This window comes from Felis catus, chromosome B3 (assembly GCF_018350175.1).
Source record: "Felis catus isolate Fca126 chromosome B3, F.catus_Fca126_mat1.0, whole genome shotgun sequence".
In the NCBI taxonomy this organism is placed as follows: Eukaryota; Metazoa; Chordata; class Mammalia; order Carnivora; family Felidae; genus Felis; species Felis catus.
In genome coordinates, this window is record NC_058373.1 from 35,466,728 (window position 1) to 35,486,454 (window position 19,727).

Below are 19,727 nucleotides of genomic sequence, written 5' to 3' on the forward strand. Positions count from 1 at the left end.
AGTCAGCCTGTCCCCCCCGCCACCCCCCACACCTCACTTTCCTTTCCTGCCACCCAGATTTGCCAGCCAGCCTCTGTCCTTAAAAAGTCCTAGCCAGTGTTTCATTTGTAGCGCTGACCTTACGGGGAGACCCCCAAAATTTAACGAGCTGCCTCTGCAAGGGTAATGTGACTTTTACAGCCTGTTGAGGGGCAAGGGGAGATTTGCATAATGTTCTAAGGGGGATTAGGTGGCTGGGGGTTGCCATGGCAACCCCACAGGGCTGAATTGAGAATTTTTCCTCCTGGCGGGAGTTGGCCAATGGAGTCTGGGAAGGTGGGGGAGGGAGGCAGAGGGTTATCTGAGGGGAGGGAGGGGATGGAGGGCCCAAGGGATGGGGGGGGGGGTGGGTAGTGGCGCCTGGGATGAATGGGCAGTGTTGGGGGAAGGTCTAATCTGAAAAGGCTTTCCCTGTTCTGTCTACACAAGCAAGCTCTTTGAGGGCCATCCCCTGGAGTGGGGGTGGGAGGCAAGGAGAGTTTAATGTGTTTGGGAACCAAGAAATTAAAGTGAACAAATATTTAAAGATTATTGGATCTTGTTAACGGGAAGCCCGGTGGATGGAGATTGAGAGTCTGAGAAATGAAAGTCATAGAGTCTTAGAGCCGGGGGAGGGACTTGGCTGTCACCTAGGCCCAGGCTACTCCCGTGGAGTGGCGTCTAACCCTGTGTCCCTGTTGAGTCGCCGTTGAATGCTCCTGAGGACGGGGCGCTCACCCACACGCAGCGCCTGATTCATTTTTGAGAGCTCTGGTTCTTATACCGGGCCCAAATCTGCCGCCTTCATGCAATGGAAGCCGAAGCCCGAGTGCAGGACAGGCCTGGGGCTGGAGTGCAAGTCCTTAGCCTTCGCCTTGCCAACTCTTTCCAGGGCCAGTAGCCTAGGTGCGTCCTCTCCCCCAGTCCCCACACACACTCTTTCCCCTTCCTCACTCAGCTCACTGTTCCTGATCCACTCACTCCCTAGACTCCCGAAGGAAATGCCGGAGATTTCTAGCAGGCAGAGAAAAGGAAGGCGGGATTCCTTCTCGGGGAGCACAGGGAGGGTCCTGTCACAACCCCGGGCACCCCAGACTCTTCCCTGCCGTGGGGCTTAGCTGGGTGAAGGCGAGGGTACTGGATCTTCGCTGCCGTCCTTCTCTGTGTGAAGGACACGGGGACTAGCACACACAGTGTCTGGCATAAGCCGGCCCCAGCCAGCGTCCTGTTCCCTCCCTCGGGGGACAGATCGTCAGGGTCACACCAGGCTGGGCCTTTTCTTGTACCAAGCCCTCCCGGCATAAAGAATTCAGCAGGCTTCCTCGGAAGGCATAAATATTTAATGGCATTGTAGTTATATATAATTTGATCAATATGTCAGTGCTAAAAGGGCCTTTAAGGAGGCTCACCTATCATTGAGTGATCTGTGATGTAAACCCTGCCAACCCCTCCAGAAGCAGGGGTCATTATCTCCCTCAGCTGCTAAGTGGATCATTTATTTGCCCCCCTTCTTAAAGGGGGGGGGTGGTGGTGCCGTTTTCCCCTAGAGCCTGTGGGGCCAGGGCTCCCCACGCCGGCTTTTGCTGGAGGTCTCACCCCGCTTCGTGCCTGGACATCCTTCCCGCTGGTGATAAAACACCCACTTGCTTTATCTGAGTTCTCTCCAAGCTCGATCTGAGCAGAAACTGCCTGGCAAGGAATTTCTTGGTACAGTCCAATAATTGAGGGCCTATCAATTTAGAATTGCCTGGGAAAAGCAATGGGATATTTTGAGTTAAAATTACTCCAGCGCATTGTTCCAGAACCTTCCAGCATTTGGTTGCTTCGTGGTTGTGGTGCCCGGCTGCTGCACCCTCCCTCTTCTACACAGCCCCCAACTTCCCCTTGTGCCCCTCTGATTTTAATTCAAGATGAAGCAGATTCACTTTGAACACCCCGGGGCCTTGAGTCCGAGAACCAGGTCAAACCCGGCTAAAATTCAAGAACCCCAGGGTGGACCGGGTCCCCACCCCAAACACACACGTTTCTAGAGGAGAAATCTGTGGCCCGGCCACCAGGATGAGCCCTTCGGACAGTAGCTGCTTGACACTGACAGATGGGATGTCACTGCTCTTGAGTGGTTTGTGCTGTGAAGACTGCTCCTGGGGACTGAGTCAGCCAGCGGCAGTCCAGCCCCCCCCCCCCAAAGCCCAGCCACGCCTCCAAGTGGCCGGAGGTGGCTATGTCACAGAGCAACTCGGGAATGGTTAGCAGGCTAAAACTAAGTGACTTCGCCTAGATCTCACAAGGTACCACTTGGCCACTGTTGTGTAGACAACCAAATTGAAACCTGGGGGAGAGAAGTGATTTGCCCAAAGCCACACGGCCAGATAGATGGAGGCAGAAGAGCTGGGGGGTGGGGGGTGGGGTGGGTAGAACCAGCGCTGCGTGGCTTTGGGTCACAACGTGCTCTTTATTTTACCCTTTTTAATGTTTATTTATTTTTAAGAGAGAGAGAGCAAGCAGGGAGGAGCAGAGAGAGAGGGGGAGACGTAGAACCCGAAGCAGGCTCCAGGCTCCAAGCAGCCAGCACAGAGTTGTGGGGCTTGAACGCACAACCCGGGAGATCATGACCTGAGCCGAAGTCGGACGCTTAACCGACCGAGCCACCATGTTATGGCGCCCCCATAACATGTTCTTTAAAGTGGCAGATTTCGGGGCGCCTGGGTGGCTCCGTCGGTTAAGCATCCGACTTCGGCTCAGGTCATGATCTCGCGGTTCGTGAGTTCGAGCCCCCCGTCGGGCTCTGCGCTGAGCGCTCAGAACCTGGAACTTGTTTCAGATTCTGTGTCTCCCTCTCTCTCTGCCCCTCCCCTGCTCGCGCTCCGTCTCTCTCTGTCTCTCAACAATAAACAAATGCTAAAAAAAAAAAAAATCAAAACAAAAAAGTAAAGTGGCAGATTTCTCCTTCTCCCCGTTTCCCATTTGGCTGAGATGAAAATGAAGCACCTGAAAGCCCACGGGTACAGACGACCAGGCGGTTTGAAAATAAATGGCAGGGAGAGGGTCAGGTGGACGAAAGGGCCAAACGCTGGCTGGATGCTGCAGGCCAGGAGCAGGAAGGCGGTGGGGCGGGGAGCAAGAGCAGGTGGGGGCCCCCCTCGTTCAGCGTGCCGTGGGGGGCTGGGGCCCGAGGCTGGTTAAGCAGCAGGGCCGTGCATACAGGAGCGCGGTTCGACGCGCAGCCTTCTAGAATGCTCAGGTACCCTCGGTTTACAGCAAGATGTTCGGAGGTCCTGCTTTTAATGAGGAGATGATCATCGCGCAGACGGGAGCCACTAAGGCACGCTGAGCGGCTTGCTCCTTGGGAAATTACCCTTGCCCCCCACTATCTTGTTTTCCGTCGTCTATTAGCCTAACAGTCTCAACGGAGACGCGGGGCAGACGTTACTCCCCGCGCCCAGTCGGGAGCGCAGAATCCTCATCTCGCGGGGTCTCTGTGCACCTGTCTCTGAACTGCTTCTGTCTGTGTCTGGTAGATTAGTGCCTTCTGAGGAGCAGTGTTTTTCCACCAGCAAAGCTGCCTGCTTTGAACCACACTTGAAAAGCAATGTTCAAAGGCCGCACCAGCCTCCCCAAACACCTTTTTCCAAAGGCGGCCGTCTTCCTGCCGCCGGCACCTACCTGCTCTCGGGTTTGTATCTGAGGATCTGGCTCAAAGAAGGCAGTGACTTTGCGGGACCCGCGCGGAGGGAAGGACCGGGGCCAGCCTCGCGCGGACCACGGCTGTCTTATTGATAACAATTCCCTGGATCGCCGAGAGGACTTTTCCGACGTGTGATCTAGTTCCAGTTGGTGATTTGTGACCTGTCCCAATTGTTGAAGCCACATGTCTGGATTTTTCCTTTTTTTTCCCCCTCCCCTTTCTTGGAACTGATGTTTAGGGCTTGTTTGAATTGGACCAAATGCTGTTTTAACAGCTGTTCGAATCGGAAATGCTGTCAATTATTAACCCCGACGGTAGTTTTTCTTTCAAAGAGACCTCTCCAGGCTCTCTCAAAATGTCACAATTTGGCTTCTTGGTAGGAAGGCGTTTAGTGAAGTTGCTTCACTGCCGAGCGAGCGTCAGTTTCCCCATCTGAAACATGGAGACTGTGATTCTAAGTGCCTTCCCTACAGGGTTACTGCCAGCTCACTCAGGGAACGTGCTTGGGAACAGCTGGGGTGGTGGGTGTTAGCTGTTACTCTTGTTGTTACGAGTGGCTCTGGCCGGCCAGCTTTTATTTCCAGGAGCTTCCCCCCTGCGATCCCCGCCCTCAAAAAAAAAAAAATGTTGAAAACAGTCTTTGAGTGAACTCACCAGCGTGGTGAGCCCACTCCCGGGGTTGGGCGGCCAGCGTAGAGATGGGTGGGGCTCAGTCCCGCTTCTGCTGTTGGTGGAGACCAGGGGGGCTGGAAGGAACGTGCCCTCCTCCCACCCCAGACCCAGCCACGGGGAAGCCCTGTTTTACTATAAATGCTCTCCAAGTATACGGCCACCCCTCCCCTCTCTGCCCTGCGTAATCCTATCTCGCGCTGCCAGAGCTTCATTGGGTTCGGGCGCAGGACGGGGCCTGAATGCCGATGCCCCAGGCCTCCAGAAGGTTCCTTGTCTGTGTGGAGTTGTTCTGATGGCCCCTGGTGGATACCTGCGGTGTTGGGACGTGGGTGAAGGAGGCACGAACTGCTTCCAGTAGGGTGGAAGGGTGAGACTGGGAACTTGTTCTGAGCCGTGGTCACCTGGTGGCCCGGATGCCAAACCTTGAACCGGGCACAGCTATGTGAACTCTCAGCAGGTCCCTTTTCCTCAAAACCAGAGGATGCTGGGCTCCGGACCGAGCCCTGCAGGAAGGAAGAGCCCACCTGTGGGGAGGCTGTGGCCGCATGTTTGCTAAAGGGTATTGGGAAGGGGAAGGACAGCTACTTTTCATTTTTTGCCTTGAACTCGCAAGACCCTGACACTTGGCCTATTTGCTAGAGGAAGTAGGCAGATGGGAAACCTTTTATAACCACCCACCCCCGAGAGCTGTAGCTACACACAGACCACAGTAACTGTGGGGGTTCAGAGCCTGCCCGCCGCCTGCCTTCCTGGCTCAGGGGTGGGGGCAGCGGCCAGAGACCCACCGAGAAGGCTTGCAGTTGGTCTGGCTCGACCGCACTGCCTCATCCTGTTGGCGGAGGGCTTACCCACCTCCCCTCCCAGCTGTATGCCAACATTTCATCCACCGGGCCCTTCCTGCCCGTGTTGATCTGCGGCCACGGGGACCTTGCAATGGGAAGCCTTGAAAAATAAATGCAGGGAGGCTATTTGAGATTCTTCTGGCTGAGTGTTCATTGAGCACTTACTACGTGCCAGGCACTGCTGTGCTAGTCATTTGAGGTAAGAGGCTTTGGACCAATGAGATTCCTAAGCATTGAGCCTGGTTTGTTTAGTTTCTTTCTTTTTCCCCCCCAAAATATTTTGGGGCACCTGGGTGGCTCAGTTGGGTAAGCGTTTGACTTTGGCTCAGGCCGTGATCTCACCGTCTGTGAGTTCGAGGCGCACATCGGGCTCTGTGCTGACAGCTGAGAGCCTGGAGCCTGCTTTGGATTCTGTGTCTCCCCCCTTCTCTCTCTACACCTCCCCCACTGGCACTCTTTCTCTCTCTCAAGAATAAAATAAAACATAAAAAATTTTTTTTAATGTTTTATTTTATTCTTGAGAGAGAGACAGAGTGTGAGTGAGCAAGGGTCAGAGTGAGAGAGGGACACAGAATCTGAAGGAGGCTCCAGGCTCTTAACTGTCGGCACAGATCCTGACACGAGGCTTGAACTCACAAGCCGTGAGATCATGACCTGAGCCGAAGTTGGACGCTCAACCAACTGAGTCACCCGGGCGCCCTGTTTAGTTTATTTCTGTTTCTTTTATGTTTTTAATATATCCTTCTATTCTGATTTGTCACATCAGCGTGTGACAGTTGAGTGACCATGTTGGTCTATGCAGGTTTGGACTGAGATGCAGACTGATTGTTCTAGAGCTCCCGCCCCATACAGCCCTGATTCCTGTTTCCTTCCCCTTCCCCACGATCAACCGAGGAAAAAAGGAACAGAAATGAGAAAGGGTCCTGGTTTGGGGTAGAACTCTTCCCACTTCCTTAGGTTAATAATTTATTTATACAGCAATTACTTAGCAATCTTCCCAGATTCCTTACGTTATAAATGACAGACATTTAGCGGGTGAAGCCCAGGGTGGCTGCTAAAACCCCTGCAGTGCACGGAACACATGTCAAATGTCAATGGCACGGGGGCCGAGAAAGTCTGACGTCCAGTGACCTTCTCTGGAGTGTATACTCAAATGTGCAGATGCAGCGGTGAGGCCCATAGGTCTCAGCCAGGGGAATACTGGATACTGCCTCTCTACCCTGCAGTTTGGAAGCGGGGACCACTATTGACATTCAGTGGGTCTCACACACCGGAGACGGTCCTCTGCAGCAAAGAACCGTTGCGCCCAAATGCCCACAGTGGGAAACCCTGGCCCCGGTTCCTGAGGATCAGAGTGAGTGATCGGCAGAGTGTAGCAATCCCTGGTGTAGAAGACAGGCTGTCTGTGTCTGTGGCCGGCGCCCCAGGATGTAGGGCCACACACCCCCCTCAGGTCTCCCGGGGGTGTGGCCTGTCTCCGATTCGCCAATCAGAGACATCCTCATTAGTGGTGGGGGTGCGAGCTCCCGGAACAGGGGTCTGTTTGCAAGCCTTCAGACAGCGTTGTTTTTATTTTAAGTGCACAAGGAGAATCGTTTGACATGCAGATGATCACAGATTTTTAAAGGCTGTTGTCATGGTTTGCAGTGTGCTGATGAGAACTTTGCAGCCCGCCCTGGGCCCTCAGTCCTGGCGGCCTCAGGATTCGTTGCGAGCGGAGAAAAGCGATCGCGAGACGTGTGCGTCTTATCAGTGGGCCTCGCTCGGCCTTCCTGCCTGGTCACCGTTAACCATGTGACACAAGTTTTGGGTTTTGTTTTTTTTTGTTAACCACTCTTCATCCGGGGCTGACATAGGGCAGGGCGGCAGAAGCGGTTGATGTTCATCTAAATGGGAGCTTTTCTGGAATGTTGGCGGTGGAGCAGAGAACTGGTCAAGCCTTCCTACGAGTGGCCCATGTGCAGGATCAGGGTCCCAACCAGTTACCTCCTGAGCAGTTCTTCGAGAAGGCGGTGCCTTACCCTAAAAAGTGAAGCCTTAATGGTGGGATTTCGGGCCGGGCAGCACAACTAGGGGTGGGGGTGGGGGGGAGGGATCGTTCTGGTTGGGGAGCTGCAAAGTGAAAAGCAGAGGAGGGGTGAAGCGGGTCCCCTTATCCACATATCCCTTTGGCACATGTGGCCCTGGGGGCTCCCTGTCACCTCCCGCTCTGAGAGCCAGAGAACCCGTCTTGCTCTAGGTTTTAGTGCGGTGGGGGAGGGGGAGGCCCTTGTTTCGTTCTGCTTTAATTAGGGCTTCTATCCAGAGCAGGCAGACTGCGTTCTGACCCAAACACATAGACCACCTCTGATAGGAAATCCGAGCTCTGCAAAATGTAGGCAGCCTGGCCTTGGGTGGGGGGGGGGGGGGGGGGGGGAGGGGGCAGTTGGAAGAAGTTTCTTTATGTTGTGTGCTGTGGACTTTTACCAAGGCCTCCTGGTGGGAGGCCAGCTTGGTGGGGTGGGTGGGGGGGCGAGGAGAAAGCATGGAGGGTCTGTGGTTTCGGGGAGCGGCGGAGGGGGAGTTTGCGCTTCCCCCCTGTGTGACATTTCAGCGACTTGATCGACCCGCCTGGGCTTCACGCGGTCTCTCTTCTTTTGCAGACAGAGATCGCGAAGAGATTGAACACGATTTTAGCACAGATCATGCCTTTTCTGTCACAAGAGGTAAGACCTCCTTTAACTGTGTCCTCCTCGTGTTTCCAGGGCAGTCCAGGGACCCCTGCCCCTGTCCGTTCATACTGGCTGTAGTTGGCAACCTGGGGCTTTATGGAAACTTCTCCAGCACATGAAGGGGAGCATTTGCTCTTTCTTGTAGTGGAACGGGTTCTTTGCTGCTGCCTGAGACCAAAGAGGAGGGTCCTGGCCTGTGATGGGGCTAGCATCACCCTCCCCCACCCCCCGATCCAAACAGACATTCCCAGACACCGCTTCTCTGTGCCCCACCTCCCACTCCTGGAAACATCTAGAAGCAAGAAGCCTGGCCAGATAGTGCTAAGGGGCAGATCCTCTAAAGGGAATGAGTTCCCAAGGGGGACCCCAGCCCCTAGGACAGAGTGTCCTCCCTAGAGGCATGACCAGTCTATTACCCGCCAAGCACACTTTGCAAGGGACCACCCCCTGAGGCCTGGACGGGGCTCGTGGGTGACATGAGGGCAGTGTCTCCAAGGAGACCCCTTGGTGCAGGGCAGACAGGAGAGCTGCCTGAGAGGGGCCTGTTTCCGTCCAGCAGAGCTCCCTCCAGCTGGGGCAGGCCCTGCCTTCTGTTTTTCCCCCCCGAGGGGCTGGGACCACCTCCGCTCCCCCCCGGACTCCTAGGTCTCTGAATCAGAGTAGCCACTGGTGAACGATTGAATCTACGTGAAAACAGGATAGGGTGACGTCCTCAGAGGTTGCAGCCCAGTGAGGTAGACAGCTGCGTAGGAAGCAGGTACTACCCCAAGGTGGAAGGGAACGAACGTACCAAGAAAACCTTTTTTAAACTAGGCCCGATTTTATAGAGCGGCTTTAGGTTCACGGCGACCTGTACGTGTGGAAGGCACAGAGATGTCCCGTAGGTTGCCTGTTTTCAGCATCCCGCACCAGAGTGGGGTGTTGGGTCACAGCCGGTGAGCCCGCACACCGCTCTCACGTTCCCTTTCTCTCTAGACACGTTTTTGTTCCTCCCTCTACTTGGAGAGGGATTGAGCGTACATAGAGTCACATACTTTTTTCTTTTTTTTTTTAAGTATTTTTTGTTCGGGATTCTCTAAGGCTCTTTTTTTTTTTTTTTTTTTTAATTTTTTTAAAGCTTTATTTCTTTTTGAGAGAGAGAGAGAGAGAGCGTGAGTGGGGGAGGAGCAGAGAAAGGGAGACCCAGAATCCGCAGCAGGCTCCAGGCTCCGAGCTGTCAGCACAGAGCCCGACGCGGAGCTCGAACTCGCGAACCGCGAGATCATGACCTGAGCTGAAGTCGGACGCCCAACCGACTGAGCCACCCAGGCGCCCCTCACATACGTGTTTCTGAGCTCCTTGAACACAAGTTGCACAGACCCCGACAACCTCTCAGTGCCCTAGCTGCGCCGCCTACGAGTGGGAAGGTTCTCCTACACGACTCAGCCGTTACCCGCACTGAGAAAACTAATCATCGAGGAATATCATCTCCTGTCTAGCTCCTGTTCCGAGGCGTGGAAGGGAGTTTTTTTGTATGTGTGGTAGAGGAAGGCGGTTGACCGATGGCCGTCTTTGGGCTCATCCCTATTTTAACTTGAAACAGTTCATGGGACGTTTGCACGAGTAATGCACGCTCGCTGGAAAGGGGTGAAAGAAGGCGAAAATGCCCTGCCCCGCCTGTTTAGTGGGCCTCTTCTGCTTTGTGAAGGGGCGGGGGGCACGTCCCCGCCTGTCCCGAGCGGCCCTCCCTGTGCCCTTTGTGTCGGGAAGGCAGCCGCATCTCACGCACCCCCTGTTCCCCGCAGCACCAGCAGCAGGTGGCACAGGCCGTGGAGCGTGCCAAGCAGGTCACCATGACGGAGCTAAACGCCATCATCGGGGTACGTGGACTCCCCAATCTGCCTCTCACCGTGTGTATAGCCCTTTAATTCCTCTCATTTAACCGTAAACCAGAGATGGACCCTGACCTTAGCTGGCCTCAAAGAATGGCGGCCCCAGGGCTCCGGCTTCCCATGGGCTTGGCCCTGTTTGGGGGCTCTCTCCCCATCAGCTCCCCAGTGGCCCCCTACTCCCCACGTTGAGGGAGTGCCCCACATGCCTCCACCTCTAAATTCATCAGCCCCCAGCCTCCCCAGGGGGTGGGGCTCCGAGGTCGCCCTCACACCCAGCCTCCTCCTCAAGCCTCCCTGGCGGGGGGGGGGGGCTGTCCGCCCTGTGTCCCCTCCCTGGCAAAGGTCTGCCCTTCTTTGGCCACCTGGGATCAGAACCGTCTCTGCTGTACTGTTGATGTGAAACATGCTGTGGAATTTGGGTTTGGGCTTTGTCGTGCCGGGCACTGAGCCGCCTGGCGGGGCGTTGGTCACGCACCCTTCGGAATTCTAGCGGGGGGTGTTCTGGAAGTCCTGTCTCCCCGGGAGCAGGGAAAGCATCCAAGAATGATTTGGGAGGTCTGCTTCTGGTGGGACCCCTCAGTGGAGGGAGGAAGCCAGATCCCTCCCCTTTTGCGCCCCCGACTCGCATCTTGGATTCACGAAGCATCTTTCTGCTGCTTTGAGTGAGGCTGAGGACATTTAAGATAAGCAGCTCAGGAAAAACAGCTCTTTTCCCGGGACTTTGGGCAAGGCTCTTAGCCTCAGGCGTACCTGTCCACCTCTGGTCCCTAAAATGAAGGGGGTGGAGGAGATCAGTGCTTCCCATCCAAGGACAGCTGGCTCATGGTCCCCAAGGGCAGCTTCTGAACAATGTAGATTTCAAGGCACTCTCCCTGCAGTTCTGTTCCGTAGGTCTGGGGGGTGGGACTGGGAATCTGTGTTTCTGAAGTTTTTTTTTAGCTCATTCTGAAAGGTAGTCAGGCTTGGGAAGCCGTGGCCCAAAGGGCTGAGGTCCCATTGGCCCTGACGTTCTGGGACCCTGCTCGGTCCTCATTTCTCTTTTGTTCTTACGTGAGGCCGTTATTTCAAGGTGGACTCGACCCGAAGGCCCCAGGGTGGTCCGCCTGGTGGAATAAACGAGAACTCCTGGGTTTTCAGCCTGGGGCAGAAACCCTGAGACCTGCGTTCTAGCCATAGTTCTTCCCTGTGTGACCTCGGCAGGTCCTGCCTCTGCCCAGGCCTCAGTTTCTGCATCCGTTAAAGGAGGGAGTGGACCAGCCCATCTCCCTGGGCCAGAAAGCGCTGGGAGGCTGGGGTCACAGGGGCAGAAGCATGCTGGTAGCTCCCGACACTCCCGTCCCGCCTCTGGGACCTGTGTCGGTTGTGTCCTGGGGTCAGTCCCGGGGGCAGTCACGCAGTGCTGTTGCGGGAGGGCACCGGCAGAGGCCTGAGCGTGGTCTAAACCCTGGCAGTGCCAGGGAGGGGCAGAGCAGGGTCCGGAAGAGGGACTGTGGGGAAGTGGTCAGTGCCTTCAGCCGTGGAGCTGGGAGGCAGTGCTCCTGAGGGTGAAATCCTAGCACCGTAAAGTGGCTGTCTTCTCTGAGATCAGCCGGCAGGGGGTTTTTCAGCCCTGACACCTGTGAAGTTTGGGGCCAGACACTTTGTTGGGGGGCCTGTCCTGGGCACTGTAGGCGTTGAGCAGTACGCCTGGCTTCAAACCCACTGGATGCCCATAGCAGCCCCCACACACAGTTGTGACCCCCAAAACTGTCTCCAGACATTGCCGGATGTCCCTGGGGGCGGTGGGATGGCCTCCGGTGGGGAACCACCGGCGTAACCAATGGCCTTGGTTTACAGAGAGGGGAAGTGATTCATGGATGGTCACATAGTGTCCGGGAGTGTCACCCCGCCCCCCGCTCAGCCCATCTGGGGCCTGGGGCCTCCATCTCAGTGACCCGTTCACGGCTCGGTGGCTGATAGTGGTAGAAGGGGGACTCGGGGGCGGGAAGTGCACCGGGAGCTCTGCCCTCCGAAATTTCTCCTCTTCCAGCCCCTCGCGTCCTGTCCCCTCTCCAGGCCGAGCCTTCCCGGCCCGCACCGGGGCCACGGTCGGTCCCCTCCCCCGCTTCCGCCTCCCTCTTTGGCATCGAAAATCCTCTTATGAAAATAACTTTTTTTTTTTTTTTCCTAAATTCTAAGAAAAGAGCGAAATTGGGGAAGAAACGCTGCTTGGATTAGCTCCACTTCCTTTAAGTAGTATTTAGGAAGCTACAAGTTAGGTCAAGGCAGCTCGAGGCAGATATTGGAATTCAATTAAAGCCAACGAGTGGGGCCTGTGACCCCCATTTTCAAGGTAATTGCTTCTCCGGCTCTCAGTGAATGCAGCCGTCGCCCTGTCATTAAGCAGGCGGCCGTCTAATCGCTGCGCCTGACAGAGCGTCACAAGGCAGGAATTATGGACGGCTGAGGACGGCCGCGGCATGCTCGCACTGGGGAGCCGGGCTTGACTGCACTCCGGCGAAGGGGCGGCTCGTCTCGCCAGGGAGGAGAGGGCAGAGCGGGCTGGTAGCCGAGCACACTGGGGAAGGCGAGGTAGAGGGGGAGGGCGGGGGCGCAGGGGCCGCCAGGGGTCCTGGGCCCAGCAGTGAAGGGCAACTGGTGGCTCTACCCCCGTGGGGCCGTCCGATTTGCCCATCTGGAGGGAGAAGTAGCCCGGCCCCCTGGTCTGGGAATTAGGGGGGCTTTGGGCAAGGTTCCTCCGGGCCTCAGTTTCTCCATTTGTGAAAAGACGGAGGCGGGCTAGGTAAGTGTGCTGTGAGGTGCCTGCTTCAGTGCGGTGTGAGAGGCTCTCTTGGGCATGGAGTTGAAGGATTCTGAGTCCGTGTCTTGGCTTGACAGTTCAATGTGTCTGGCGTGGGTGGGTGTCCGTCGTGGCAGATTTATTGCACGGAGTAGAGTATTTCTAGGTCTCCTGGCGAGAGAGACTCGGATCCAACATCGGGCTGCTGTAAAGGGAGAAGGGGACAGAGGGGCGGAGGAGGGAGCCCAGGCTTGCTGGCTCAGCACACTCCCCTCTCCAGGGAACTCAGATACCCTCGAGGGAAGACGGGCCGGAAGATGTCTCTGTGCCAGCCGGGGCCTGGCAGGACCCAGTTATCGTAGACCCCATTCTGTTACAGGCCCTTTTTTTCTTGGATCCAAATTGCTGAAAGGGTCAAGATTCCTAAGCATGGGGCGGGGGGGGGGGGGTGGGGGGGGTGGGGAGCGGATTTTGTCCCTTGAGCAGTATCCTGCAGAAGGCATCCCTAGGCAGATTAAAGACCCTGTGAGCTGACCTAGCAATCGTTCCCAGACTCCTTTTTTTGTTGGTGGTTCTGTTTCGTTTTTACCTTCTGCGCTGGCCCATGGTAATGGAACCTGACGAGCGGAGGGGGTTCATCTGCACGCTGACAGCGTGGTCGACATTCCTTTGGAAATGTATTCGTGGGAGGCATGTGATAAAGCGATGACTTTTTTTATTGTTTTCACCGGGGCGGGGCGGGGCGGGGGGGGGGCTGGGGGGGCTGGGTGGGCGGTGGGGAGGACGAAGAGGGAGATTGTAGCCTGTCACAAACGACATGGCATTTGGAAGCCATACCTGAGGTTTTTTGCATTCACTCCAGGATGTAGATGTGTAGGATTCAGTTGACTGAATTTTCCACGAGGAAGAAGGTGCAGAGATCATGCTTTAGAATACATTAGCTTCTTTCGGCCCGGCGGCGCGGTGGGGAGAGGGCACGCTGGCTCGGAGTCCTGGCTCTGCTTGCCTCCCCATCTCTGAAATAGGATAACAAGGGTCGTTGGGGGGCTCTGAAAGCTATCACGGAGCACGGAAGCTCAATTCGGCGTGGAGCCCTGGGGCCCACCGGCCGTGTGCGATTAGAAGGAAGGGGGAAGGCCCAGGGCTGCTCTCCCAGCAATGCTGGGAGGGTGCCAAGCGTTCACTGAATGCAGTTCGGCCTCTGTGCTTCCTCTGGTGGGCGTCCTCCGTGGGCCTTGGCTCAGCAGGTGCTTAGACAACTTCACTAAGTTCAACCCAAACCGTGAACCTGAGAAGCGAAGCATTAAATCAGCCAGCAGAGGCATTAAAGCGTGATGTGCATAATCCAATTACATATCCTCTACAAGGACGAGCTTCCCTGTCAGCCTGTCCTGTAAGTGGCCATACCTTCTGAGCCCAGGGCGCGGGCACGTGACACACGTGTGGAACAAGGGATTTGCTTACAGCCCGCGGGACGCGTTCTGTGACGGGCTCGTGTTCTGGCGTGAACGAGCACCCCTGAGTGGGCTTGGTTCCAGACGCTGAGTCCCTCTTCGGGGCTGGGGGTGGAGGGGGGATTGCTAACGTCCTTTCACATCCCAGATGGAGAAGTCTCGGCCTGGGAAGGAATGGTAGACACTGGAGACAGGCTGCAGCAAAGCGGTGAGCGCAGTCCCTGCTTGGACGGTGGACTTGATTCCCTTCTCTCCCCAGCCGCCACCCTTTCACTCACGGGGCACTGTATTTCAGCACATCGTCCTCTGAAGTCAGGGACATGCCACAGGGGACAGAAGTGTTGCCTGCCGTCCCGCCTGCAGAGGGTCTGGGGCTGCGACACGGGACGGCGAGGCAGGTGGCTCACCGCCAGCCAGCTTCCCCTGCCGTGTTGGGGAGAGAATTTCGTTTCGCTCTCTGTTGCAACCGAGACTGCCATTAGCAGATGCTACGCCCAGCAAGCGCTGACATCTGCCCTCGCCCCGCGAGAGAAGCCTTGGAGGTCGGCTCCTGAAGTCCCTGCTTCCCGGAACCTTCTGGACCACTCCTGACCGTGCCTTCAAACCATGCAGAGGAGACCTGGCGCGACTTTCTGGCTGTGCAGGGAGTGCTTTTGTACTCGAAGATGAGAAGTATTTTGGAAATCTTCTTTCCTCTGTTGCAGAGAAGACACTGACGCCTGACGTGCTATGGCAGATCGCTAGGCAGCCACCATAGCCTTTGTTTCTGACGCTGGCTCACTGGGTTACGCTTCCAGGAAGCAGGGCACCCCACTGGTGCTCCTTGTCCCCACAAACTGTTCCAGCTGCCTCTCAGTGGGCCTTGGAGAGGAGGCGCGGATCTGGGAGGTGGTCACGTTCGGACAGAGCCACTCGGTTGACTTCCTCTGCATGTCTACTCAACATTATCACTTATTTACCCAGCAACTGTGCACCGAGCCAACCTGCCGGGCACCTTCAGCGGTGCGGGGACGGATAACACGAGGTCCCTGCCTTCCTGGAGCTCCCAAGCTGCCAGGCATCACATAAAGACGAACGAAATGGTTGTATTTGTGATCCATTCGTAGTTCTTGCTAACGTTTCTCGAGGACCTACTTTGCCTTGACACATAGTGTAATGCATGGGGTCCTTGCACGATGAGACCACGAACAGAGGCCCAGAGAGGTCCACTGACTCATCCAAGGTCTCATGGCTGATAAGGTGGACGTCCAGCTTCTACCCTTCAGGACGTCCACGCTGGCCCTGGTGTCTGAGCTGTTACAACTCAGAAGGGAGACATACGTCCTGACCAGGAGGCCGGGGGAAACTTCCAGAGGAGGTGGTATTTGAACCGGCCGGGCAGCCTAGACGGTTCGGTAAGAGGGCCGAGCTTACCTGGTAAGGTACGAATCAGGGTGTTTGGAGCTCTTCAACGACCTCTTCTCCCGAGCACAGATCCTTCGTAAGCGCTTTCTCCAGAAACCGAATTGCTCATGGCAGGAGCCAGCCTTGTACCCATGCAAGCTCCTTCTCTGAAGCCGTTTTCTCTCCTCTCCGCTCCCTCCGGCGATCTTACTGGCCAGGCACTGTAAAAAGTGGATTAAATACCTCACGCCTTGCTTTCTGGGATTTTACTAAATAGTTAACGCTGGCAGAATTAACGGGCCTGCCAGCAACTGGTCTAAAACCACAGGGCTGCTGGCGCAGACTCCTCTTAAAACTGGGCGTGTAGATACAGTTGGATCGTTGGCCCACACCGGGGAACGGTGGGTAGCCATTGGAAGGGATGTGTTGACTTGTGCCTAACAGTCTTAAATTAAAAATCCAGTTGTCTAGTAGTGAGGTTCGCGAGAGCCTATTTATTTAGGAATAGAGTCACAATTTGTAGATCTGCACTAAGGAAAGTCTGAGGCAACTCAGAGTGGAATCTTCTAGAGAGTGGGATTGAAGGGTAATCTTTTAAGAAAAACTTGTAAATCCGTACTCATTTTTAATATTTTCTGACCATGTATCATTTTTTTCCTCGTAATAAGGCCTAACGATGATAATGTCTTTAAAAATGAAAGACAGGGGGCGCCTGGGTGGCGCAGTCGGTTGGGCGTCCAACTTCAGCCAGGTCACGATCTCGCGGTCTGTGAGTTCAAGCCCCGCGTCAGGCTCTGGGCTGATGGCTCGGAGCCTGGAGCCTGTTTCCGATTCTGTGTCTCCCTCTCTCTCTGCCCCTCCCCCGTTCATGCTCTGTCTCTCTCTGTCCCAAAAATAAATAAACGTTGAAAAAAAAAAAAAAATGAAAGACAGGGGAGATCAGCTGTGAGCTCCCGTGTTTTAAAAGAGCCCGAGCCACCGGGCTGGGCCGGGTTGGGTCTCCGCATGGGGACCCCTGGGCTTTTGTTTCTGCTCTGGCATCGCGGGGCATCTGGGGTTAGGCTGCACTGGGGACCACTGCCCACCAGCAGCTTCCATAAGCCACGTACCAGTAGATGATCCAGCTGATGTGACCACCAGTGGATCCCAGCCTTTCACGCAGAGCTGAGAAACAAACCCTCGGGGGCCACCAGCGTGGCGGTGGCTCTGGTTGCATTGACTTTGGGGTGAGCCCGGTTTGCCGTTTGCAGCTTCGTTGGGGAAGAGCAGGGCCCTTAAGCCCCGGTTGCTCACGTTTACTGCCTCTTGAGGCCTCCAACCAGAACCATAGACCTTCCCCCTGTGTTCTGTTGACTGCCAGCTGTGGCCCAAAAGCCAAGTTCATACTGATAGGCGAGCTGGTCAGGTATTTGCTCTTTGTCGCCCCCACTGGCCCTTCTTGCCTTGAGGGTCTCCCTAGGAACAGTCTTTGGATAAGACGGGCGGTTGACAGAGTGGAGTCCAGATGGCACTCTATTGGCTGGAGTTGGCAAGCCACTGGCTGCCCAGTCCAGCCCGCCAAGTATCAGTTTGCCTTCTGTAAAATGGGCCTGACCCTTCCTTTGCCACCTGGTTGGAAGGGTCAGAGATGAGATTTGGAAAGTGCCAGGCGTTCAGTAAACGTTGGTTCCCTTCTCTTGTGCTTAGTTGAGAAGAGGTGTGCATAGGTGGGTATCCGCATATCCAAGGCCCCAGCCACTCTCCAGAAATATTTGGCCGTGGTGTAGCCCGCCCCACGGTTCCTGTGGTTCTCGGCGCAAAGTTTGGAATGATAAGATAAAGGGCATTTTGTAGTGGCTGCTGGGGAGGGAACTAGGCTACCCACACCGGTCCCTTGGGTGTAGGATGCAGACTGGAAAGAGAACACCCTGAGGCTAGTCCGGGCAGGGGACATCTGGGGTTTCAGGGAGCAGAACCCTTGGCTGGGCATTGTTATCACTGCTGTTGACGATGAGCAGGTGTAGATTTGAGAACAGCGGGGAGCCCCTTGTAAGCCCCCTGGCAAATGATAGCTGGGATTTGAAACCTGGTCTGTCACGTCCCAAAGCCCCAAGTCCAAGTCCTTGTTAACCGTTCTCCACCCTGACGTCCCCGGGCCATTAGCTGTCATTCCACTGGCCCCAAGCTCCCTCCTCTTGATCTCGGGGATTTTCTGCTGTGGCCTGCCCTGGCTCAGTAAGCCAGCCTCGAGCTCCTCAGAAACGAGAGAGGCTTCCCGGGATACGGGCTCGGGGTGGGAGCCACCGGCTGCTCATGTTGAAGGCGTGCAGGCGTGAGCAAACACGACCACCAGCTTGAAAATGGATCCTTCTCAACAGAGAGGGAGCCCCGAGGGCTGCTTGGTCTTTAAATGCGCGCTTTTTATCGATCCCGGGCTCGCAAATGGACTGTGGGAAATTCTGTCCTGAAACTGGGGGATTGAGGGGGGAGGGATGGGCGGGGAGTTTGAAGACCCCAATCTTGGTGCCTCGGTTGCGGGTCCATTAACAGACTGCCTTCATCCGGACAGCGTGTGTGGACCGAGCTGGGGGTAAAGGTTTTGGAGGGCACTCCCCCGCCGTCCACGCTCCCCCGTGCTCACCACCCGCTTCATTACAGCAACAGCAGCTCCAGGCCCAGCACCTCTCCCACGCCACGCACGGCCCCCCGGTCCAGCTGCCACCCCACCCGTCAGGCCTCCAGCCTCCAGGGATCCCCCCGGTGACAGGGAGCAGCTCCGGGCTGCTGGCGCTCGGGGCCCTGGGTGGCCAGGCCCACCTGACGGTGAAGGACGAGAAGAATCACCATGAGCTGGACCACAGAGGTGCGGCCCAGAGCTGGGGCAGGGGGCGGGGCTGGGCTGGGGGCTGGGGGCTGGGGGAGGGGGGGTTCCCACGGGCCCTACTGTGCGTGGACACGGCAAACGTCGTCACCCTGGGGTCAGGAGTTAGCAAAAGCTTTGGTGCCATCTGTTGAATTCCTGGTCTGTGGCAACCAGAGCCCCGCCCCGCATGGCCCTCCCCCCCCCCCCCCACCTCAATGCCTGACGTGGTCCCGGTGCGCTCTGCCCTGGGAGGCCTGTGCACCCTCCCGTTATCCTAGCTAGAAGCTGCCCATCCTTCAAGGGTCAGCCCCAGTCCCATTCCTTCAAAAGTGTGCCTTCCAGTCTGGGCTGGGGGCCTTTTGCCAGTTCCCAGGAGAGTTGGAGAGCTGGGGTCCCAAGAAGGAGACCTTTGGTCGCTGTCCTCTTGTATCCTCCCCCTGGAGAATGTTACGTCCTCACCGAGATCGGTAGCCCTTAGAGAACAGGGGCCGGGTTCCCCGGCTTTTAACTTAGCGTGTATGTCTCACCAGCGCACGTGCCTTGGGCAAGGTGCACAGTGGCACCCTAGTAGACCGTCTTTAAGCGGAGGTAGCTGTCACACTACTGAGGGAGATGACCGGAAGGACTTGGAACGAGAACCCGCCCCCCCCCCCCCTTCACCGGCCCTTACCGTGAGGACCCCAGCAGCTGCACCCAGCCCGGGCTTCATTCAGGAGGGCTTAGTTTGTCGGGAAAGGAAAAGTCGTGGCTCCCTGGCAGACCCTTTTCAAAAACCGCCGCCTCGTGCGCTCTGCCCTTGGATGTTTTTTTCCCGGTTTTATTGAGACGCAATTGACGTACAAAATCGTGTAAGTCGAAGGTATACACATGGTCTGATTTGCTCTTAGCTGTTTACCAGGGCGTATGGCCAGTGCCTTCCCAGCCCTCCCCGGGCGCCACCCCGTCCGGCCCGGGCCAAGGCGCCAGGGTGGTAACAGATTGTGGGAAGCGGACGGAGGCACGGTTGTGTGTCCCTGCAGAAGGATGCCCCACCTGGGAGAGGAGGCGGGTCTCCTCACAGCAGAGGAGAGAATCGGGGAGCTAGTGCCTGGCTGTGCAAAGACACAGAGAGAACCGTGTTAGTTGAAACACAACAAAAACCGCTCCCACAATTCCTTTATTTACTTGCTTGTTTATTTTAAACAATGATGGTCTCAACGCCCAGATCCGCTGGGTCGCCTGCATAGCAGGATCCTCTTCCAAACCTTGTGACTTTAAAAACCGCTGAGCAGGAATCTCGGTGCCCTCCTTGGCACATCAGGGAGAGCAGGGCCACAGCCCCCGCCCCACCCGGGACCGGTGGCCAGTGGGGAGCATTGGAATCGGGGCGGTTAATTTTCAAAGCGAGAGATGTCACCTCATGGCCCTGCCTTGGCTGACCCACGGTGACTCAGAGAGCCAGGCCTGCGGCCCATTTTAAAACCTGGGAAC

At 56.3% G+C, this 19,727-nt stretch overlaps 1 protein-coding gene across 10 annotated transcripts in view; it reads left to right on the plus strand.

The window, feature by feature from the left end:
• The window catches only part of TLE3 (TLE family member 3, transcriptional corepressor), a 48,967-nt gene that overhangs the window by 13,951 nt on the left and 15,289 nt on the right, over window positions 1–19,727 (plus strand). For 4 of the 10 annotated variants that reach the window (XM_023255107.2, XM_023255109.2, XM_045059095.1 and 1 more), the window contains exons 5-7: window positions 7,860–7,922; window positions 9,713–9,817; window positions 18,053–18,257. In XM_023255107.2, coding sequence (XP_023110875.1) covers window positions 7,860–7,922; window positions 9,713–9,817; window positions 18,053–18,257 — 373 coding nt within the window. The remainder of the gene's footprint in view (window positions 1–7,859; window positions 7,923–9,712; window positions 9,818–18,052; window positions 18,258–19,727) is intronic. The other 6 variants (XM_023255111.2, XM_023255113.2, XM_023255112.2 and 3 more) reach the window with 2 other exon arrangements.